Here is a 23008-nt window from a genome sequence, read left to right as displayed (position 1 = left end):
TGTGTCGCAAAGGGAGTCGTAATGGGGTCGTAATATATATATTAGTCACTTTTAATATTATAAACTGAACTAGTAGATATTGGAGTTGGAGGAGTGGATATCCCGTTGTGGTGATTCCAATATCGAGACGACTCGGACGAATTTTACAATAATGGGAGTACACAAAAAAAAAAAAAAAAAAAAACAAACAAACAATTGCAATCACCATAAGGACTCGAGATTCGTAATAAATTGTAAAATCAGTTTAGCTATTTCAATCACAGACACTCATTTATTTTGAACCTATGTTTTAAAGCTTGTTGAGTCATCTTGAAACTTGTTGAGTCAACTTGACTCGATAAAAAGAAATAGATAAAATCCTAAAAGAGAGAGCGAGTAATTTTTTTTAAAATAAAATATTGTATTATATATTAAGATGTAAAATCATTTTAATTAAAATAAGTGTAAGTCAGCTTAGGATATAATGTGGTACAGGGATAAGGATTTTATCATCAATTTCAAAATCCAAGGGCGGAAATCAAATATGCATCGAAACTGGGGGATATATCCAAATTACCCATTTTATATTGGCAGCGGATCATGGGACATATGGGGGGATATATCCAAATTACCCACATATGTAAAACCAATGTAATAATAATAAAATTTCAAAATATGGGTTAGAGGATTTGGATTAAACTGATTTTTTGTGAAGATGATCTCTATGATGAGAAGATCATCCTACAAAAAAATCAGTTCAAACTGAAACTTCTAACTCTATCAAAAGTAATTTAGAATGTGGACCGTCAAATTTTTGTCAATAATTTGTAAATCACTTTTGATGGACTTACAAATTTCAGATTGAACTGATTTTTTGTGAAGATGGTATCTTCTCGTCATCGAGACCATTCTCACATATTTTGGAAAACCATTGTTTTTACCCCCTCTTGTATATTTTGCACATTCTCATTCTTGCTGTATCCGATTCGGCTCAAGATATTAGTTCTGATAATTGACCCGATCCGAATCCTAACCCTCAACAAGGCCTCAACTGCCTATTGAGGAAGATGGAAAGACTGTATTCAGTTCTCTAAATTCCCTCCAATTTCCAATATGGCGCGAAATTTTACCGCCAATATTTCCAAATTCGCGGGTTTTTCTCTATTTAAACTCGATCGAGCTCCTTATCATTCCTCAGTCATTCCCCTCACAAGAATCCAATTTTGTAATCTGTCTGTCTCTCCAACACTGAAGATGGCGCAAGTAGATCCCCAAAACAACAGCCCAGAGGTCAAAGAACCCTCACTAAAGATTCAGAAAACGCAACAAAATGTCATCTCAGAAGAATCTCCCAACCTTCACCTTCCTCTCTTGAAAGTGAAAAAACTCTCAGAAAAAGCCGTTTTGCCTTCAAGGGCTTCAGCTCTTTCAGCAGGTTATGATCTCTCCAGGTAACAATACCACCATTTGTTCAAATTCTCGCTATTTTTCTTCATAAATTTGTTTAAAAATTATATCTTTCCCCCCCTTATTTTAATTCAGTGCGACTGAGACTAAAGTTCCCGCTAGAGGAAAAGCTCTGATCCCTACCGATCTAAGCATCGCCATACCTGAAGGAACCTATGCTCGCATTGGTAAAATTTGTAAAAATTATCGATTACACTCCCCCTCACTAACCTTTAATCATATTTTCTGAAATGGGTGTCTTAATTTGTAGCGCCGCGATCGGGTTTGGCATGGAAGCATTCGATAGACGTGGGTGCTGGTGTGATCGATGCTGATTACAGAGGACCAGTTGGGGTTATATTGTTCAATCACTCTGATGTTGATTTTGAGGTGAAGACTGGTGATAGAATTGCTCAATTGATCATTGAGAAGATAATTACGCCAGAGGTTTTGGAGGTTGAGGATTTGGATTCGACTGTGAGAGGATTTGGAGGGTTTGGATCTACTGGGGTTTAACTTTCTGTTATGGATCTTAAAGAAGCTGTTGTTTACGTTTTATGTTCTTTTTACGTTTTTGCAAATTTGTAGCTTCTTTCTATGCAAGAAAAAAAAGGCGATTATTAGCACCCAAAAAAAAAAAATAGTAAATTATAATTATGCAAGCCATCTCAAATTGAACAATTGGGTTGTGAACAATCAGAAAATTATCTGAATTTTTTCAAAAATATATAAAATTCTCTGAATACTTAAACCAATTAATTTGGTAAATTGATTAATCAGTGAATATGGTAACATGTTTACCCTTAAAAATTTTATTTTCTTCAACATTTAAATCCCAAGGACCAAGATGGTGAGTTTTGGATAGAAGCCCGAAAACAGCATTTCTAAATTCTTGATTTTTATGCATGACATTATGGAATTAACTGAATTGAACATCCACCCAACAGTTGCCAAAGCTGAAGTTGGTAACCATAGTTTTACTGAGAAATATAAACCACAGAACAAATAAGTCATAGTTTTTCAGGATTTAAGAGTAAAATGGATGAATCTAATGCAAATAGAATAATTAACATGGTAAGATTACCACATCAGCAATCCAACACCCCTGCCCTAAATTTCACTGATACTGGAAAAAATTCAAAAAACAATTTCACAGCTTGATCAAAGGTTTTGAAGGATGGCTAACCAAACTTCCACATAATTCCCAAACTTAAAATTGAAATTCAACAGTGAATAGTATTTTTTTTTTTTTTTTTTAAATTCAAAATTCATTGAACTTTGCCCTCTACACTCTCCTGAAGAATAGGATCATGTTTGTGGATGCCACAAGGTGAGCTCAAGGGCTTAAAAAGGCTAGTTGACTCAATAGAATATAATCTTATTCATTAAAATTCCCGAAGGATTTAAGAATAAATCATGCAGTATACAAGACCATTTGTGTTGTCTTTCTTATTTTGTTTTTTATCCAATCTTGTATATGAAGGATGGAAATATAGGGTGAGTTTGCTCCATCCGATTACTTTCTACAATACTACTTTGACAGGCTCCAAGTCTGCCCCCAATTTATGATGTAAGACTTGAGACTGTCAGAGCCAGAAGTTATGTATTTAGAATTAGTATTGACAAGATCCAGTAGACACGTCAAACAAATACTGGATCCTCTCGGAACCAATTGTTTTTCATATTTTTACATCTACTACCTAAAACTACAAACCATTGACATACATCAACCATTCAAATTAGAGGGTGCGTTTGACAACCATCAAGTCAAGTCAAGTCAAGTCATTTCAGCCACTCAAATTTAAATTTGTCAGGAAAACAGATGCCTTCGTGACAAAACAATCCCTTCCTTCCAAGGGTTGTTGTATAGCTAACAAGTGCAAAACAAAACAAAAGAAATATCAACCAAAACCACCTTCTCACCCACAGTCGAAGGTTTAAAAAAAATAAAAATAAGACGTCCCAGAAAAAATAAAAAAACCCAGCACAAACTTAGTAGCTCCTTCAATTACAAAGATGAACAGATTCTCAGAAAAGGCTGTCCATCAAATTACCCCCAATCAGTTTATTTAATTAAACGAAGGGATTAAGGCTCCATACCCAGGTTGATAGCAGTTGTGAGATTAATTACATAATCTCTCTGGTTTCAATCCAGCAAAACCCCTGCTAAATGCATCCATAAAATTGATGTTATCAGAGCTGAAACATCAATCTGTTGGTTCTTAAGGATTAAACATGAGTTCGTAGCCTAAAAATAAAAATAAAAACTTACCAAATAGAGTTATTTTCCTCCTAGTGCTCGTATTCACGCGAAATGGACCTCTCAGAGCGCTGGTAATCCCATTCACGATCTTGAGTTTTCTCCCTTTCACGTGAATCAGAAATTGCACGGCTGTATCGGAGACCCTCAGGCTCCACATGATCATAGCGGTCATGGTCCATCTCGGAGTCGTGATCACCACCCTGAGGCTCAAGATGATCATACAGGCCCTGATCTATGTTATGCTTGTAGTCGGTCTCCGGAATCTCATACCCATACCCATGATCAGGCTCCACAAGATCATAATCCCTGTCCCTTTCAACATGCCGGTCCCGTCCGTGCCTTGATTCAGCATGATCATAGTCTAGTTCCTTGTCACGGGAACGCCCACGACTGCGATCGGGTTCTCCTCGTTCATGATCCCTGTCTCTTTCTCGAGGACGGTCACGGTCACGACCACGATCACGTTCACGGTCCCGCTCTCTGCCTCGATCATGGTCACGACCTCGATCTCGGTCCCGTGTTCGATCATGATCACGTCCACGATCCCTCTCCCTGTCCCTGTCTCTGTCCCTATCTCGATCCCTGTGGTGTCGATCCTCTTTCAGATCACGATCATGAGACCTGTCATGTGAGCGCTCATGAGACTTCTCACGTTCCAAATCTCTATCTCTTCCCCTTTCACGGGATTTCTCTCTCTCCCTGTAACATAGTTTTTATATAGAATCACATATTCTATGTATCATTTGTTTTTATAACAGTGGTGTTTTGACCAACCCAATGTGATTTTGTATCATTTGTTTCTTTTCCCAATTAACTTTATTAAATCAAGACAAATTTCAATGCAAGTAACTAATAACAAAAACTTGATACGAAGACATATCAATGATCAACTGGACCTAAAAATAAAAGCACGTTTGATCTTACCGGTCTACATGACGATCCTCTCTAGCCCTTGGCTCCTCAGATCGAGGTGGTCCTCCTGAACCTATCTGTTGTGGTTCTCTAAGCAGTTAAAGAAGGCAAGTCAGTTAAGTATTATTATTAAATACTTAGAAAAAAAAAACATTAAATGTACGAGTGCAAATTGGTGTCAGACATGCAAGTCTACTAAACTGAGCTGCAGAGACACCTACAGCTGAAATTGTTGGGTGGGAAATACCCCAAAGAGAAGCATATATCAAATCAAACCAAATAAAGAAAAATTACAAAAGAATAAGACAAGTATGCTTTATAATGTTGCATATGGACAATTGAGAATGTTTACATGCTACATTGAAGTTTACTAGTACAAATTCATCAGCAATTCAGCATAATATATATTTCAAAATTTTGGTTGAACAGTCTTGCACAGTCTAAAATACCTACCATATAACTTACGATCTGTGCTTTGCATACAAAAAAGATGTTGCGGATGCCCCTCATCCAACTGAACTTCAAAATTTTCAAATGTTATGAATTAAAATGAGGCGAAGATAGCAAATTACCTGCCAGAATACTTCTGGTTGACTTCCTCACCTCCAACCCTGGTTGATCCAAGTCCACCGCCCAGTCTCCGAGGCCGCCAATTTGGAACAGTTCTACCACGTTCAACGTCCACAAGCACCCTTCTATTATCCAGTTTCCTTCCATCAGCTTGTTTATATGCAGCTGCAAACACATAGCAGCAACCATAATCAGAATTTTAAAAAAAAAAGTATTATTGATAATGAAGACGATACATGTGTAAGCCATCCAGTAGCGAACCTTTCATATCTCGTGTGTGCAAGTACTCTATGAAGGCATAGCCTCTAGGCTTATTTGTTTCTTTATCTGTAATCATACGAACCTGAGACAGAAGAAAAATAACTATTGTTACCAACAGAAACTTCAACTTAAACAGCACACAAAAATGAAATGAAAGCCTAGTAGATTAAGCCTGTCAGATGTTACTCTAACGTATGCCCTAAGAAAATTTCAAAATATTAGATCCTAAAATGGCACGGCAGACAGGCACTATGCCTCACTAGCCGTGCTCACCTTTTAAGGTGTATATAGCTTTGCCACGCAGGATGCATCACCACCATAGCTAGACTTGGCAGCAAACAGATGTATGTAGCCGATTTACCAGTTGTGAAACAGATTTACCATCCCCTTACCAGGGAATAACTTAAAATAGCAAATTAATTATAAATAACATAGGAAATACCAGGATATCCTCTGAACTGCTGATAGATTTTCGATTGACCTTTGAAGTCAAAATAAAATTTTCAGTAGAAACATAAATTCAAGTACCCAGAATTCAAATAACAGGAAAGGGTGGTGGTAATACTCCCAATTGTGTTTTACCTAGCGCAAGAAAACAAGGGAAGCTGATGCCCTCTCCTTTCATATGGCTTGAAAATGAAGGCCAAAAGGCAATACACATCACTATCCTGCTCACTAAAGTTTACCGATTTACGATGTTGGATGCAGCACGACCATTGCAATTGGTTGGCAGAAGGTACATGGCCAAGACACCAATTGTATAACAGAATAACCCTCCTCTTACCCAGGATATTGATCAATGTAAAACTATCAAAAACAAAAAAAGCCTAGGATAATACCTAAAAGTCCCTAGGAGAACTTCTGGCAATCAATATCAGAGAGTTATCAGAGGAAGGATAGATGAAACAAACCATACTGCCAATACCGACAAAGACACCAGTTATCTCACCACCAGTGATAATAAGAGGAAAATACTCGGCATTCTACCTTTAAAAGTTGAAATGAAGGCAAGAAAAGTCGGACCATGCATCACTAGCAGCGCACACACTAACACCCACATTAAGGTGAAGGACCTTATTGCCGGTGATGCATCAGTTTACAACCGACTTTTCAGTTGGAAAACAGCTTAAAAAACACCAGCTCACCCAAATTCTTGCTAGATAGACAAAACATGTACCAATTCATTTTGACCCACCACCTGTGACAATAAGAGGGAAATACTCGGAAGTCTCCTTTTAAAAGTTGAAATAAAGGCTAGAAAAGGTGGGGTTGTGCATCACTGGCTGTGCTCACACTAAGGCACACATTAAGATGTAGTCCCTTCCTGTGATGGATCATTTATTTACAACCCACTTATCAGCTGGAGAACAGCTTAAAACACCTTGTTACCAAAGTTCTTACAAGATTAATAAAACACATACCAATATATAGGGACCCTTTGAATGTTCTAAAGTTAAAGATTATCATATTGTCCATGCCAATGTTTTCAGACGCTTAGACGCTTAGGCAAGAGGCAAGGCGCTCGGTTGGCCATCCCCTAACAAGGTTCTTGCAATATTAACACAGCAGATATAAATATATATGGGGGACTTTTTTTTTCATTGATCAATTTAAAGGGGATATTGAGATTGCTTTTACTTGTGAGAAAGAGAACCGTTACTAAAACAGACTAATCCATTGTCCATGTTAGATGTAAGAGCCTACCCAATAGAGAATATGTATTTTATTGCAAAGAACTGGCTAATACCCACATTTCTTTATTGAAAACTCGGAAGCATTAAAAAAAAAGGATATGAAAGAAAATAGATTTTTCAAGAGTTCAAAATTTTGAGACTTTTTTTTTGGGAGGGAGTTGGGACCACGACAAAAAAAATAAATAAATAAATAGAGATGAAACATAACTGAACCTCTTACCGAAGTCAAAAGACAATAACCTGAGCCCCTCTGGGGATGCTCTAAAAGTACCTACCCTCTTGATTGGACCATAAGCTTCAAACTCCCTTTTGATTCTGTGCTCTGTTGACTCATAGTTCTGCAGTAGACCATCACCCTGTAAGTTCATCTGAAGCAAAACTTTTGTTTTGTGATAAAATGATACGAGCCTGATGAAAGCCAATATGAAATTACTCACAAGCCTTGCCACAAACAATGTCTTGTATGGATCTCCCGATACATTTGGGTCACTAGAAGGATCATCTGCATAAAACATTGAAATGTGTTCAAAGCCACCACAGATTGCTTAGAACAACATGCATCAAAACCATTCAAATTATAACAATTAGGAGCAAAGATGAAGAAGTGACATTTCTCAAGCTCCTCAGGAGCCTTTTTTGCTCCCTTTTCCAGTCTTAGCTTGTGAATTCGAGCCCTTCTTTGCGCCTATCAACATCAACAAGTATAGGAAAAAAAGCAATGAGATCAGACCTGGGTTACTTGATAAACAATAAAAACAATTAACATGGGATATCCACCCATTTTAAAAAGAGAATGAGAGGCGTCAAACAGGGGCAGTGGCTAAGAATTCAATAACAACAAGGCAAGCGCCAATATCACAGCGTCAGGTTATATAATGAACTTTGAGCAAGCATGGCATAAAGCATCTTAGCAAGGTGAAACAAAACTGCTAAAAGGAAAATAACACATAAAAGGTTTGGAGACAGCCTACATAAACAGTGAAAGCATACAGTCAGCAGCTACCATACAACTGCTGCTACTTGTGCCTTTGATCCATCCCATTCAAGTGATAAGTCAGTGGATCAAGGCCCACGAATGATAGAGATTGGATGATCCTAACACTTTCATAAGCTACTTCATTTCTAATGTTTTTATATTATACAAAAATTCATAATTTGATAATTAGGATTAGCTGAATGGAGATATTTTAGAACTATAGCTCACTGAGAGTTATTTCATCAAATTCCTTACAAGGAATCATGTAAACATAAGTTGGAAAGAATACACCAAGCCTAACACAGTAGATATTAGCCAAGATGCCCAAACACAAATAAAGATACAAATACTCGATCAGGAAAAGCAGATATGACCCTTCATTTACCACAATTTGACACAAGTACAGATACGAATACCCCAATCAAATGAGTGTAGAAGCCATCAAATGTAGTAAAGCTATTTATGAAATCTACAACAATCTCAAGATATTGTTAATACTCTGATGTTTTATAGCTTGAAATATGTTACAAGTCCAGATACAACGGTACAGGAGGCAAATGGCATTGGGCTTTTACTTAAGAGCAAAACAATGGACAACTATCTAGCAGAACCAATAAATTCTGGCTTAGTAACATGGAAAATAAACAATATGTAGTTACCAAAGAAGGTAATCAAGGGAAAAGGAGGAACTAAATGTGAAACTCATAAAATAAACTTTGGAAAGACAAAAGCATTACTTATATACTCTGATCATCTTAGACCCAAAAGCATTACTTCTGTTGACCCTGTTTCAAGGGAAAATCCAGTGGAGAAAGTGTATATCATCTACTTATCCCTTGTTCTTTAGTCGGTATGGTCTAGGTGCACTTTCTCTCTCTTTTCCAATCTTTCCTAGTGTTTTCCTAGATCAATGACTCATCTATTCCAAAGCTAGAGGTCCACAATTGTATTTGTTAGGGAGAGGATTCTATGGGAGCAAATGATCTTTGCAATTTGCAAGGACCTTTGAAAGAGGAGGTTTGAGAGGGATTTTGAAGGGAATAATAGGCATTATCTGCAAGAGGTTATCATAAGTATTTTTGGGTTTTTCTGGAGTAAATTATTTAAACTTTAAAGAGTTTAGAGGTGTTCCATTCAAGGATTTCCTCTTTAAATGGGCTTTGGTTTATAGTGGCAGTAGCTAAGCCTAATTTGTTCTTCTTCTTGGAGGTCACTCGTCCGTTGTTTAATAAAGTATTCATTTATCCAAAACAAAAAAACAGAAGAAGCACTAATCTAAAACTTTCGAGATGATAAAAAAGGCATTGAAAGTTCATATTAAGGTTTTTATTACTTGCTTGGTTCTTAATCCCCAAAGAGAATACTTTTTTTTTATAAGTAAAAAAAGAATATTTCAATTTTCAAACTCGATGATTTGGGATATTAGAAATACCTATTATTATATTCCAAAAAGGCTTTATTATCTTGTATGTTCTACGAGGAAAGTTTTTCTTTCGCTTAATTTTTTTTATTATTATGATCACCTATAAATGTACAAGGGTGAGGACATCCAAGGCAGCTCATGGTTTGAAATTTTTCTTCACTTTGTAAGTATATGCACTCTAATCTTAGGTATTTTCAGCCTTGTTGAATGAAATAACATCCATGATGCAGATCATCATGGCCATGTTATGGAACAGCCATTAATCAAAAGAAATAATTGGGAGGGGGGGGGGGGGGTGCGCAAGATGAAGTAAACAATCAAGAAGATCATGCCCATACAAAACAGAAGCGATGATGAATTTCTGAAATTAAGCATTTAAAATAAGAAAATAATAGAATAAAGGCTTACGCAAGTTTACTCACCGAAGTTTCAGCCTCTTTGACAGGTGGAGCATATTCAGGCTCTCCCGGCTCTGCAAAATTGCTAACAAATTGTGCCATTCCTTCAAAGACAAAGATATCAACCTTAGAACTATAATCAATCCCTTAATAATACCAAAATAAAGATGAAACCATTAAATTATGAACACCTGTATAAGATGGGCATTTTCTTTTCTCGGGAGGTGGTTTATATTCCAATGCAGGTCGGGGCTCGAACAGCTTTAGAAGGTTGGAGGTAAGACCAGTTGGATGACTCTGCCCAATCTGCATATATAACCACCCAAAAACCATGATCAAAGCTTTCACCGGTCGACCACTTAAAAGAATAAAGATTTGATATTTTAACAAGTATTTTTGAGAAAAAAAATGTATTTGATCCGAAAATGGTGTTTCAAACAGGATTTAATACTTGAATATAAACTAGGGTCATAAAATCTCTAACAATTCCAGCTAGTAAGAGATGGCAAAACTATTACAAAAACCGAAGAAGATCATATTAATCTTCACCACAACAATTAAGAAATGGAAAAACGATAAACAGATCATCATCTAATTCTAAATAAGATAGTTCTCCTCGATCTCATCAAGAAAGACTAGGAACAAACTACTTCGATCTTTAGTGGATTAATGGAAGAACCGGAGACCTAGTTAATCATTCAAAGGTGGATCTAATAGACTATCAAAGAAATTCAAACATCAATAAATAATAATTGCACACGCAAAAAAAAGTACAAAATCGAGAAGAAGAAAAAAAAAAATCAAACAAACCAGTTTCAATTGAAGAACAGTAGCGCGATTCTGGGCTTTGGTGCGAGCCTGCACTGCCGCGTTTTGGTTCCGCATGAAAGCATCGTTCATATCTCCCATCTTTCAGAGACCGAAACTAGGGTTTCTGGAATATCTACTCTCCTTTATTCGAAGAAGAGAAAACGCATCCACCGATCCCTTGAATCTCTGGTTCGAAGACGGAAAGAACAAAATGCGCCTGGTTTTAGGCTTTGGGAAATGTCTTAAAAAAAATAGTTAAGTGTGCATATATCCATTTTCCTATTTTATTTACTGTACCCCAACCTCTCCTTTCATCTCTCTCTCTCTCTCTCCAAATAGCGGAAATGTTAGACTAACAGTACCTTTGGATGGATCTGGTGTTTGATTCGTAGATGAATTCCTGTTCATTTTAATCCCCAAAACATGTTTCAAGTGAATTTGTTGGTGGGTATTTTAATTTAAAGTGACCATCTCGCAGCTAAATTTAAAGAATAAAAATCATTAATTTTAAAGTAACAATTTTGTTGATAAATTTAAAAATAAATATCATTATTTTTAATGGCGTAATCATTGATAATTATCAATGACATCATCGCTTTTTTTATCACAAGGTCGTCACTTTAAATTAGAATACCAACCAATGAACTTGCTTGAAAATATGTTTTAGGAATTAAAATTGCTTAGTGTATCGGATTAAGAATTTCATTATATTCAGCACACGAAATGGTATTTTTTTGTAAAATACATCTTTTATAATTAGATTCAGAGGTGATTGTTTTTTTTTTTTTGTTTTTTTTTAAAGTAGGAGAGATGTTTTCCTTGTGAGCTTGACAAGGAGACAAACCATAGAGATGAAATAAGGATTAGAGATGCAAGAACTAAAATCCTTACCTTGACGAAGTCCTTAACATAATCATTCATTCTTCCATCTCTCTCGCCTGTTTTTACATTTATTTGAAGAAATCTTATAAGAAAATTGAAAGGATGGGTATGTTATTTCTTTATTGGTGTGTCATATGAATTGGGAAACTATAAGAAAATATTGGTGTGGAAATAGTCCTCTTATAAAATACAGTACAAGGTTCCAATTCCAGGTCCCAAGAAAGTACCAAAGAGAAAATGACTATTGAATGGTGTATCACGCTCCCAAATAGCTAAGCATGGATGCTTTCTCACCATTGATTAGATTTGTAACAAATACATGCCATTATTTTCCAATAATTGAACCAGCCAGAATAGCTCTTAAGATACATTGGAATTAAATTGATCTCTTCCAAGCAGCTATTGTCTCTCCAGAATATTTTTTTATTTTTTTGTTGGAAACCCAACCTTCAGTGAGACTAATCTCCCAGGGGCCGCATGCACCTTCCCACCCAGTTAAGTGTTACGACAGGCAAGTAGCCACATTTCTGTGGAGACTCCCAGGGGCTGCATGCACCTTCCCACCCAGTTAAGTGTTACGACAGGCAAGTAGCCACATTTCTGTGGAGACTCCCAGGGGCTGCATGCACCTTCCCACCCAGTTAAGTGTTACGACAGGCAAGTAGCCACATTTCTGTGGAGGGGCATATAGAGACTCAAAGTCACAACCTGAGGAGCAAACCCAATGGCTTCTTACCATCTCTTTGGAAGTTACTAGTTCGGCTTAAACATTGATTTGTCCATTTTTTATTACTCAAAAAAAAAAAGGAACAACCCTCCTCCACACCCTTCCCCTAAGTTTTCTTATGTGAGGAGCGAGTATCAAACTCCCCCTCTTAAGCTTTTCCCTTGAAAATTATAATAAAGAACGAACAATACAAATTACGGGAAACAATCAGCCAAAAATCTTATTTATTACACCCAGTAGATTGCATAAGCAAAATCCAGAACAAAATTTTACATGAAGAAACCTAAAATTTTAAAGCACAACTCCTCTTAAAGTAATTGTCTTAAGTATGAATAGAACCTAAACCAAAAGAATAGTCTCTATATATACCTTCATTGAGAAACCTTTATTCCCAATCTGAAAATGAGCTCTGTTTCTTCCACTACTTTTAAGTGATTGTTTGAAGCTAATCAAATAATTACAGAACCCAGTCTGTCTTCATTCACCTCATCTGTGATCTCACTCAAGAAAATAATGGTAGGACCAAAAAAAATTAAAAAAATTATAGTGCCGTCAAACAGATTCCAACACAATCAGCCGCTGGCAACAATCTCGTGTATGTAATCACTGACTAGTTGATCTTCAGATCTAACGGCCAGCTTCATGGCTACCTGTTTGGGCCCGTCAATCCCGAATGAAAGTCGAACGAGCACTTTGATATTGCCAATGAACACACCAGATAAAAGGCACGCATGCGACCTGGAATTGTTTGGGACAACTTCTGTGCCCTGTATAACAGAAAAAGCCAAAAGATTTCAGTAGTCAAAAGGACTTAATTCAATATCATTGTCGGTAAAAATTTCAGCATAATAAGTTCAGATTATATATATATTAATTATGAGAGCTGCTATTGCAACCCCAACTTTTTCTTATTACACCCCAATTTCTCAAATTATTTAGCACTCTAATTAAAATTTTAAACACGCCATTCCAGCATTACAAAAGTTGCATTATATAACACATTCAAACAACTTCAGCAGTTGTTTACAATTAGGATTAGAGGCTCATATAAAATCCTAAGAGTCATGCTGGAGTGACCTCAAGCTGGAACCGCATATCGCACTTCTTGACATGAAAGTGGATAGGAACCATAGATGCTTTTTCACTCGTATCTTGATGAAAAGCATCTATGGTTCCCATACTTCCACGTCAAGAAGTGCGATATGAGGTTCCAGCCCGAGGTCACTTCAGCATTATTCAAATCCTAAATCAGAGAGAGAGAGAGAGAATTTCTATTGGCACCCCAACTTTTACTTATTTTCAACCATTGATTTATTTATTTTTATTGGTAGCAGTTCTCTTAATTATTCAGAGAAACAGGGTAAGTTTAATACCATTTCCGTCCGGTTTTGGCCAAGGCCTAACCAAAATAATTGTCTCAGATTGAGATTTTAAACCATGGTGCAGTATGCTGCAGAATAACCTGGTCCATGTAACAGAAACTAACCTCACAGGGCTGCATGCCAAGAATGTTGATGACTGCACTCACGGCCTCCGCCAAGCTTTCCCTTACACCAAGGCCATACTCATCAACCCGCTCACAGTCTGGTCCCATACTTTCCCATGCATTCCTGAAATTTGAGACCCCAAATTTCAACATATAATCTGCTGCAACAACATCAAAGTCCTCCAGCTGATACTCATCCTCCACACCATCTTCTTCTGCTTCGCTGGTTGTTGTATCAACCTGTAGGACGCCAACATAAATAAGCATCGATATACGAAAATTTAAACACAGCACCGTAGGATTTCTCAATTCTGATAAGTTAATAAGAAACTTTTAAAATAAAATAAAATAAAAATAAAAAACATTGTGACCCGTAAAGAAGCAAAGATGGTAGGAACCATCGAGGAGGATAAATAGTGACAAATATACCTCTTTAACGATGAACCTTAGCATGTTAGAAAATTTCCCAAGAACCATTCCTTCTGGCTTCTCAAATGCCACAAAAGTCTGACCTGGTGAATCATAGGGTAGGGATCTTAGAGGCTTGGATGCTACTTCAGAGAAATCTTCTGCTTCAGAAGCATCCACAACGACAGCAACCTGGTAACAAGCAAAAAACCAGGGGGGCTGTAAAGAAAGGGTTCGATTGAGAGGACAAAAAAAATACACGCATTAGTCGTAAATTTACATTTTCGAGCAGTTGTTCAGGAATAGTGTTTGTGCAGTTGTACTGGAATACAACATGCCGATCATAGATGTGCTTTATAACATTAACTGCATATTCGGTTTCAGCTTCTGTCAGCTCCACAGGTGCCGAAGACTGAAAAATAAGAAGAAATAAGTAGCAAGTAAGCATAATATTACAAATGCACTAAAACATGAAGGTAAGATCAAGCAAAAGAACCTTGAAAATTTTCCCAAAGTTCGAAAACTCGGGGATGGAGGAAAGCATTTTCTCATATGCATCAATGGTAGATGTTGGACCACTCGGAGGAGCACCCAAACCAGTTGGCTTTTTACCCGGGGCTTTCTTCTCGGCAAGAGGTTGAGACTTGGCCTCCATAGGTACAGAATCAATATTAAAAGGTTCTTCTGAAGGCTCCTGTATCCATATCATACAGATTAAGTGATGAATTAATGAGGAAAACAAATAAAGATGCTCAAAGAACACCTACATAGTTCTTCAAACTTGTCTCCAGGTTGACTAATGGGACGTCAAGTGATCCAAAGAGGAAATCCTTCACATCCTGGTCAGTTTCAATAACTGAGCCATCAGCCCCAAGTAGTGTATTCAGATAGAGGGTTGCCCTATCACGAACCTGTGGACGATATTAGAAGATAAATATATTCAGCAAATACAACGACAAAAGATGAATCTGCTCTAACTACCACAAAGAAGAATAAATAAAAGAATGGAATCAATAGTACATGTCGAACCACCTCAAATTACTTTCCCCAGGTCAATTATTTTAAACCCATTGAACAACAAATGCATGTGTATATGCATAACCCCGTGTTTCCACAGCACCAATATTTTGCTTTTATGTACTGAACTGGCAGATCATGTACATCTCAATGTGTTATGTCCAGCTATTTTTGGCTCTTAGGGACTTTGGATATTTGTGCCAGCATGTCCAACATGCAATTGCTCTTACTTTTCTTACCCCAAATGGTCATATTAGCTGTAGTAACCACACCAAAATCAAATTTTAAAAATCTCAGAGTGTTATAGCAAAACTAACCTCATCATCACTGTCAAATAGGCAACGTCTCAACAAAACAAATATACGAGGCTGCAACAAAAAGTCCAAGCACAATTGAGTAACCAATCATTAGCTGAACAAATCGTGTTGATAGAAAATAAGAATGTGACAGTACCTTCAAAGAATCAACCATAGCACCAAACTTTGCCAAGGTACTTACAGCACTAGCCCGAACAGTTGCATTCTCAAGAATTACCCTATTATAGATATAACGTATATATTTACTGGGATCTGATGTCTTTGGCCCTTCATTTCCCAGAAAATGTAGTATCTAAAAAAATAACAAGAAAATAAAATAAATTAAAATAAAGGAGTAGTTAAGCAAATAAAATCATGAAATTAAATAAAGAGAGCTGCTATTGCCACAACAACTTTCAGGGAGAAAACACCCACCTGAGAGGAAAGATACGTAAATTCACAATCCTCAATAAATTCACAGAGATGAAACAAGCCATTTTCTTTGGCATCTGGTATATCTCTTATAAGGATGACAATGGAGTCAACAATGGCCTTCTTATACTCAAAACCCCCTTCTTCTCTAAGAATATTGCTTAAAAAGTTCATCCTGGAAAATAAATATAAAGTAAGCGAATTAATCCGATCCAAAACAAGATGCATAAGAATGAAAACTTCAAAATAGAAAGAAATAAATCTGAAAAATAAAATAAAATTGGAAGTAAAAAAAAAAGAGCCTCCTCACAATGATCGATATTTGAGGGGGAACTTTAGGCATAGAGATCGAATAGCTTCCACAACAACAATCTTGAATTCATCAGCAATATCAGACATAAAATTGGTTATCTGTTTCATTAGGCGATCTACGCTTGACTCATTTCCAGTCTTCAAGAGTGTGGTGATGGCAAGTGTAGCAATGCTCCTGTTTTGATCTGAAATTAAGCTCTCCATATCTATATTGCAATTTGTAACTGCCATGGGGTGCGTCATTGCAACCTACAAAAAAATTATAATAGAATTAAAGAGAAAGAAATAATCAAAATTCCTTGGTACAGTCCAATAGAGAATTCACAAAATCTCACATTCCTAATGAAAATTGAAAGATAAAGATTTTAAGATTCCAAAAAAGGTTATTTTAATTCGTATAACTCTAAATGATTATGAAAAAGAATGGCTTGTTTTGTCTCTTCATTCTGTTCCACCCCCAATAATAGCATCAACACCTGCTCCAATTCAAGCTCACAGATGAAGCTCGTCAAAATGCAGTGTATGAAATCGCATTTATTTACTAACGCAGCAAAAGCACAAAAGAGTTGAGAATTGAGATGACACTCTCAGGACTTCTCTCTGCTGCGACATCATTGATTCATAAAAAAGGACCCACACTTGCAAAACTTAATGCCCTCAAATTGAGGACATCTAACACCTCCAAAAAGACCGAAGGGAATACAAATTAAAACATAGTGTAGATATACCATGCAAATAATTAAGATCAATAAGTACAAAAAAGAATTGTCTGAATTTAAAGAGAAGTGAACAAACCTTATTTAGAGTACGGATAGCAGCAAAACGTAGCACTGGTTTTGATGAACTCAAAAAGAGCTGTAGAACAGTGATAGCAGGAGTCAATTCTCGATTAGTCACACTGCTCAGCTCTGTTATTGCTCTCGCAGCTTCAAATATCACCATTTCTGCTTTGTGTCGCAGACAACCCTCAAGATAATCATAAAAAGGGCGATCTCCTGTTTGTGTATTATGGCCTGATTCGCGTGTAACCTGCATGGAAGATAATTTCACCACTTGATTCTGTTGTCGCTAATTTAAAATATGGTCACTTCATTTCACATAAATGTTCGGACGAAATGTACCTGACTAGTGTATCGAATCAAGAGGCATTGGGCCAATGGCGAACGGACTGTTCCTCTAGTTAAGCTGGTAACTAGCTTGCTAACAGCTAATCGGTCATTCTGTCGTATCTGCAAGTAGAAAATCCGCTAACATCATCAACTTTTCAACAATTTTAGATTCCCATGTAATCTTTATTTAAATTTAATGTTAGCTATTCATGCTACGAGATACTCTTTCTCATGTAATAACTCCATCATTTCTCTCCCATCTAATTATGAAACTCATAATCATTAGAGCAACATATCTCAAAAATTTGGGTAATTATGAGACCAGTGCATTTAAAAATATAAGCTTCAGATACATTTTCTACAAGGTGCACTGACTTATTCATAGGCAAGTGCAAAGGCTTCAATGGAATACAATAACTGTTGAAGGTAAGAGGAAAAATTATGAGTAATAACTAATAAGAGCCTGCTGAGTGGTGGTCCTGAAACAAATGAAGAGGTCATCAAATTCATATGTTAAGAGCGTGTTGTGATCAAACATCAGTGTGCATAAATTTTATACCAAAAGCCCTTTGGTAATTCTAAGTGTACAAATGTATTGGCATTACAAATTAACAAATCTAAAATCAGTGAATGTGGAGAATACAACTAGAAAGGCCACCACCTCCACTGCAAATGGAAAAGAACAACTAATGCACCTGATAGTAGTAAGAGTACTTTTTGAAATAATTTGGGTCAAGTTCATGTGAGATTATATCTAGAGTTTGTTCTCAGTGGCCTTTGCTACGACCTAGATACTGTGCAATTCATTAAGCGGAGGAGGAGAAAGGCAACAGATGAGCTGTCTCATATTCTTTCAATTGAATTAGCCACTCTCCACCCCAAAACTAGAATTTCTAGGTTGAATCTTGGAGATAGTAACGAGTTTTTCTACAGAAAGCTAAGTAACAAAAACAAGATAACTTCAATCCTTAATAGCAAAAGTCAGAAGCCAATAATTTCTTTACCAACTTGCTGGTTCCTACTTTATGCGATCAAGAAGAGACACGAGGTTTTATCTTACAGCAAAACCCAGCAGTCCAGCACCATTATTGGTTCAAGCCTGAAGAGAAAGTTAATTATGAGGAAATCAAGGGATTTTTTTTTTCCCACAAATGATGGCTTCTCGGCTCATTTCTTCGGGTCTGACTGGCCTATTATATAGAAGGATGTCGACAAGCTGTCAGTTAATTTTTCTAGTCCAAGTAAACGACTATTGTTCTCTTGTGATTCTAGGTCCAACCAGTTGGCAAAGGTTTAGAGTTCAATTGACAATAGGGATTGGAACATATCTGCTTGCTTTTCAACTTGTCTTATTGAGACCTGGAGCAAGCCGAAGAGGTTGATATCCTAAACGATGTTCGGAGATCCACGTATATAAACAAAACCTCTAATAGAGACGAGAGTATTCTTTGTGAGGAGATCTTTAATAAAATCGTTAAGGATGGTCCAGATAGAATCATGTTCATCAGACCTCAGATTTTGGATTCTAAGCTAGAAGTTATTATTTATTTATTCAGGAGGCAAAAAAAAATTGATCAAAATGCCTATTATTTGGTGTCCATAGCAACCACTGATGGAATTTTGTGCTTGAAAATAGATGGATCCTACTCCAATGAAAGGGTTGAGTATGGTTTTATTTTTATCCTCAAAGAATCTAAGAGAACCGCTACGTATCGAGCATTTAAGAGAACTAACTCCTCTTTTAGGGATCCAGCTGATTTGTGCTTTGTTATCTAGTCTTCTACATGAGTTTACGATTGTAACGAGAAGCATTTGTGTCTGACATAGAGAACTATCAGCAAAGGCATATAACACATAGATTAAAGTGTTTTGGTATTCCCAAATTTGAATCCACATTGGATTTGCAAAGACATGACCTACTTCAAATTCTGAACAAAGTAATATGGATAGAAAAAGAGAGAGAAACCAATTTCTGACATACCTGGTGGAGGAGAGCCAGAGCATGGAATTGTACAAGAGCAGCCCTTGACTGAACAGCTTCTTGTACCTCATTACTCCACCTTTTCACAATCTCTGGGTTTGTCTAGAAAATAGGAACAAATCTAAGGGGACAAATCCATCGCCTATGTAATAAGTTACATAAAAGCAAGGGGACATGAATAGTACCTGAAGCAAGTGGCTTCCACTAATAAGAGCAGCACTGGCAACAACAGGATTCTTGTCAACAATTGCTTGCTTCAAGTATCTTTCTATTTGAGTGAGAAGAGTCCCATCAGTAATTCTACAAAGAACACGTATAGCATTGGCCCTATACATGTCGGTCTTGCTATTCATATCCTTCATCAATGAACTTGTGACAATGATAACCTTTGATGAAAAGTATTTTGAGTCAATGCTTGAATTAAAGAGAAAAGGAAATTAAACGAAGGAAAAAAAGAACGAAATATATAACCTCATCTGCAGATGGAGAAAGCTCTTTAATCATCAAATAAACCATTCTCCTCAATCCTATATCCTTGGACTGGAAAAGCTTAGTTACAGAAAAGAACACTTCTGTGGCTTCGACCTATAAAATTAAATGGAAAATTCATGGAACAGTCAAAAAAGAGAAATGTTATAATTGAAACAAGAGAAAATGGCAAGCACTAAAGAAATAAAAAGTGAAACATATCCGGAAACCTGACCTTCGTGAATGTTTCTCCTTGATTGAGTAAATACAGGAGTTTTGTGATGACCTATTAATAAGAATAACAAGAACAAAACTAAAAAGTTCAATCCTCAAAAAAAGGGGGGAAAAAATAAGAAGAAGAAGAAACAAATGAACAAAATGCAATTACAAAATTACATAGCGTAAAGAAAAACCTGAGAGCATCTCCTGGGATCAAGCTGGGGATCATTGAAAACCCTAGCTTCTTGTAGGACTGCACCCTTCTCAATCCCGAGAAATGGAGAGTATTCTGCTGCAAAACAGCCAAAAGCAGATCACAATTATAAATTACTTCCAGATAAATGAGATTCACCTGTAATTATTCCACTGCACAGCAAAAAGTCTTAAACAGGCACAAAAACAGATAGAAACATCTTCATCGAAGATTTGGCCCTAAAATTTTGGTCGGTTGGGTGTGTCTTACTCCATAAATAGTTTTTAACTCGGTTTTCGTCTCTTCTTGATGTTTACCGAGACTTGGATGACTCGTACATGTCAAAACCTGATATTTCAAGTAAAAGGGATGGCATCTGAAATTGCGACTTTGGAAGGAAATCGAGTCATCAAAACTCTCTTCCACTCATCCCTTGATCTTTCTTTATGAAATTTCAACCAAGACATCTCTTGTTATTGTTCTGCTTTTTGGAGAATGAGATTTCATCAAAGGATTCAGAGCTTGAAATTTTGGCAAAGAGGATCGAGAGCTTAAGAGGCTGAAATTGATGAATACTGCTTTGAATCACAAGAATCATAAGTGAAATCAATTTAACTTTCAGATTGAGAGAACCAGTGTTGCTCTTTTACAAATCATGCTCCAAAAATGAAAGAATTGTATCCTTGTTTGCATTCTAATCAAAACTTGAGGAATTTTGATAAAAAATAGTTGTAATTCGGACTATATTTTCAAGACCTCAAGAGAAATTACTTGGATCACAGATGAGTTATTGAGCCAGGCGAATCGCATTGGAAATCTCGCTTAGATGCCTTTGAGACTGACATCAGTCGTCTGAGTCATCTCTGTTTCATACGAGATTTAAAACCATGGTTCCTCCATTGAATTAAATCTCATTAACTCAATCATCGTTTTTATTTTCCTCTCACTCTCTTAGAATCTACAACTTGCACATATCTTCTAACTGAAGCTGTAATTGGTTTTGCTGAACATCATCAAACCATCTCAATCAACTGTCCTTTAAATCATCACCTATTGGGTACTCCAACTGTTTTTTCACAGATATATTCATTTATAAACACTTAAAACAACATATTGTGCGAGAGAAACAACACGAAATAATAAAAAAATCTCAAATTGTCTGGAATTTTTTTAATTACGTATCAGATCTGCAATAGACATCTGTAGAAATAGATCTAATGCTTCGGCACTACAGCCATAAACGAGTCAGAAACTAAATTGGCTCAGATCTACAACCAGAATCAATGATCTAAGCATTCCAATCTACAATTAAAATTTGAACGTAAACATAAATTAAAAATTCTCTGTAGATCACGCTATATAACGGATCGATCGATGAAACTGAAAATGCGATTGAAATCTGTTCAAACAATTAGGTATTCGAGTCTTACCTTCATCGTCTCGATCGTCATCTTTCTTTACGAGAGGTTGAGCCATGGCCATAAGAGAAATAGAGAGATCTGACTGAGTCGGATGGAGACAACACGAGAGCTAACGAACCTCTCTGCAACTGAAGTGGAGGTTCGGAAGACGAAGGATGTTCTTAAACGAGTCACCTCGTGACTTGTGTACAATTGGATTGTTCGAATTTACCAAAATGCCCTCGAATTCGAAACTGCTACTATGAGGCACAAAGGCAGGTGCATGGGTGGGTGAGTTGTTACTTGTTAGGTGATTTTGACGTACCCCTCCCTGTTCAGGTGAATATTTGAGATACCCCTTGCCTTCAAACTGATCACAAATCCCTTGACCTAGGTATTCTGTAACGGCCTAATCTAGTATGGTCTAAATGCCCTCTCCTTCAACTTGTAGTCTTGTACCAAGAGAATCCTTGGATTTTTCTTTCCACCGGATTAGTCATCTTCAACCTCGTAAATTACTTTTAATCCATCGTACATTTTGTATCTATATTGCTTTGAACCTCTACTTTTTAATAATTATGAAATGATATTTTTATGATTCAAAATTTATTAATCCAATTTGTAAAAAAAATATATATATTAATGGTTGATTAAAATAAAAATGTAATCACCCGATTTTAATCAAATGAGTTGGCTAGTTAACATGGTATCCATGGGAAAAACGAACGAGAAACCAGGTCTAACTACTATTTTTGTAGATAAAAAAAATGAGGCTGGGTGTTATAATCCAACTTTAAAAAAATTTAAATAAAACTATAACTAATTTAGCTTGTGAGGAATATGCTTCTTAGTTCTTGGTATTAATCTCATTGAAGATACGTTCTTATATAGAATTCTAACAAACTAAATGAAGATGCAAAACTTCTTATACGTTTCGGCAAGAGGAGTAGCGGTGTCTTCACCTGTTAAGTTCGATAGTCATACTTCGCCATCAAATGCCTGGGTTGAGTGGGTGAGGGAAACAATGGTTGATGTCTCTACCGTAAGCAAGTTGAAAGTTTCCATATTGATGATGTCATTTGTGTTTCGACACGCCTCCGTAAGTTGCCAGCTTAGTGGGTTTGATTAATAGGTGGTGTAGCGACACCCACATTTTTATCTTCTCTTGGGGCAAGCTTATTGTTGTGTTAAAAGACATGTTTATTATGATGGGTCTTCCCCTTACCAATGATGTAAGTAAGGCGAACCTAACTCTCAACTTGAGAGAGCGCTTGCTTGAGGATGCTCTTATCGAAGTCCAAGCTGCCTCGAAGGTGAACCTCGGCCCTTTTATTAATCCTCGCATT

The 23008-nt window shown here is 36.6% G+C and overlaps 3 protein-coding genes across 6 annotated transcripts; 1 reads left to right on the top strand and 2 right to left on the bottom strand.

Moving 5' to 3' along the window:
- The first annotated feature begins 1109 nt into the window (after positions 1 to 1109).
- On the top strand, positions 1110 to 1981 carry DUT1 (DUTP-PYROPHOSPHATASE-LIKE 1). Its single transcript, XM_086439203.1, has 3 exons — positions 1110 to 1430; positions 1522 to 1613; positions 1697 to 1981. Exons 1-3 carry the CDS (start codon positions 1234 to 1236, stop codon positions 1939 to 1941), a joined length of 534 nt encoding a protein of 177 aa, XP_086295329.1. The 5' UTR covers positions 1110 to 1233; the 3' UTR covers positions 1942 to 1981.
- A 1206-nt stretch (positions 1982 to 3187) lies between these two features.
- On the bottom strand, positions 3188 to 11097 carry LOC147403579 (U1 small nuclear ribonucleoprotein 70 kDa-like). Of its 3 annotated transcripts, none has more exons than XM_086439202.1 (11): positions 10733 to 11097; positions 10114 to 10228; positions 9947 to 10026; positions 7735 to 7810; positions 7563 to 7627; positions 7401 to 7463; positions 5432 to 5513; positions 5173 to 5335; positions 4613 to 4690; positions 3698 to 4309; positions 3188 to 3588 (listed from the first exon to the last, which is right to left on the bottom strand). In XM_086439202.1, exons 1-10 carry the CDS (start codon positions 10829 to 10831, stop codon positions 3718 to 3720), a joined length of 1413 nt encoding a protein of 470 aa, XP_086295328.1. In that variant the 5' UTR covers positions 10832 to 11097; the 3' UTR covers positions 3188 to 3588; positions 3698 to 3717. The 3 variants fall into 3 exon arrangements, with proteins under 3 accessions (XP_086295328.1, XP_086295327.1, XP_086295326.1); XM_086439201.1 differs by having other exon boundaries at positions 3188 to 3591; positions 3698 to 4387; positions 10733 to 11092; XM_086439200.1 differs by having other exon boundaries at positions 3698 to 4387; positions 10733 to 11090.
- A 1438-nt stretch (positions 11098 to 12535) lies between these two features.
- Positions 12536 to 21908, bottom strand: LOC147403578 (coatomer subunit gamma-2). 2 transcript variants are annotated; one of them, XM_086439199.1, is made up of 18 exons: positions 21693 to 21908; positions 20264 to 20358; positions 20086 to 20136; positions 19854 to 19967; positions 19568 to 19768; positions 19383 to 19484; positions 17414 to 17521; positions 17088 to 17321; positions 16291 to 16541; positions 15984 to 16155; positions 15706 to 15861; positions 15570 to 15620; positions 15003 to 15146; positions 14732 to 14929; positions 14516 to 14647; positions 14257 to 14427; positions 13828 to 14067; positions 12536 to 13108 (listed from the first exon to the last, which is right to left on the bottom strand). In XM_086439199.1, the coding sequence occupies exons 1-18, from the start codon at positions 21742 to 21744 to the stop codon at positions 12914 to 12916; spliced, it is 2667 nt and encodes an 888-aa protein (XP_086295325.1). In that variant the 5' UTR covers positions 21745 to 21908; the 3' UTR covers positions 12536 to 12913. The 2 variants fall into 2 exon arrangements, with proteins under 2 accessions (XP_086295325.1, XP_086295324.1); XM_086439198.1 differs by having other exon boundaries at positions 20264 to 20361; positions 21693 to 21906.
- Between the last annotated feature and the right edge of the window lie 1100 nt (positions 21909 to 23008).

This window comes from Akebia trifoliata, chromosome 4, assembly GCF_017979445.1.
Source record: "Akebia trifoliata isolate Shusen 1 chromosome 4, ASM1797944v1, whole genome shotgun sequence".
NCBI classification, from domain to species: Eukaryota; Viridiplantae; Streptophyta; class Magnoliopsida; order Ranunculales; family Lardizabalaceae; genus Akebia; species Akebia trifoliata.
The sequence above is the reverse complement of the archived record's forward strand: the minus strand, read 5'-3'. Positions and strand labels throughout refer to the sequence as shown.

Bases quoted from the DNA above. Each gene is read 5' to 3' on its own strand.
- DUT1 (XM_086439203.1), top strand. From the start codon at position 1,234: ATGGCGCAAGTAGATCCCCAAAACAACAGCCCAGAGGTCAAAGAACCC. The intron at 1,431-1,521 runs GTAACAATACCA...ATTTTAATTCAG, and splicing joins GCAGGTTATGATCTCTCCAG to TGCGACTGAGACTAAAGTTC. The intron at 1,614-1,696 runs GTAAAATTTGTA...CTTAATTTGTAG, and splicing joins AGGAACCTATGCTCGCATTG to CGCCGCGATCGGGTTTGGCA.
- LOC147403579 (XM_086439201.1), bottom strand. From the start codon at position 10,831: ATGGGAGATATGAACGATGCTTTCATGCGGAACCAAAACGCGGCAGTG. The intron at 7,464-7,562 runs GTGAGTAATTTC...GGTCTACTGCAG, and splicing joins CATTGTTTGTGGCAAGGCTT to AACTATGAGTCAACAGAGCA. The intron at 5,336-5,431 runs GTTCGCTACTGG...ATGTGTTTGCAG, and splicing joins GCACACACGAGATATGAAAG to CTGCATATAAACAAGCTGAT.
- LOC147403578 (XM_086439198.1), bottom strand. From the start codon at position 21,744: ATGGCCATGGCTCAACCTCTCGTAAAGAAAGATGACGATCGAGACGAT. The intron at 19,485-19,567 runs GTACTATTCATG...CCTATTTTCTAG, and splicing joins GTGGAAGCCACTTGCTTCAG to ACAAACCCAGAGATTGTGAA. The intron at 17,322-17,413 runs GTACATTTCGTC...TCTTCCATGCAG, and splicing joins TGATTCGATACACTAGTCAG to GTTACACGCGAATCAGGCCA.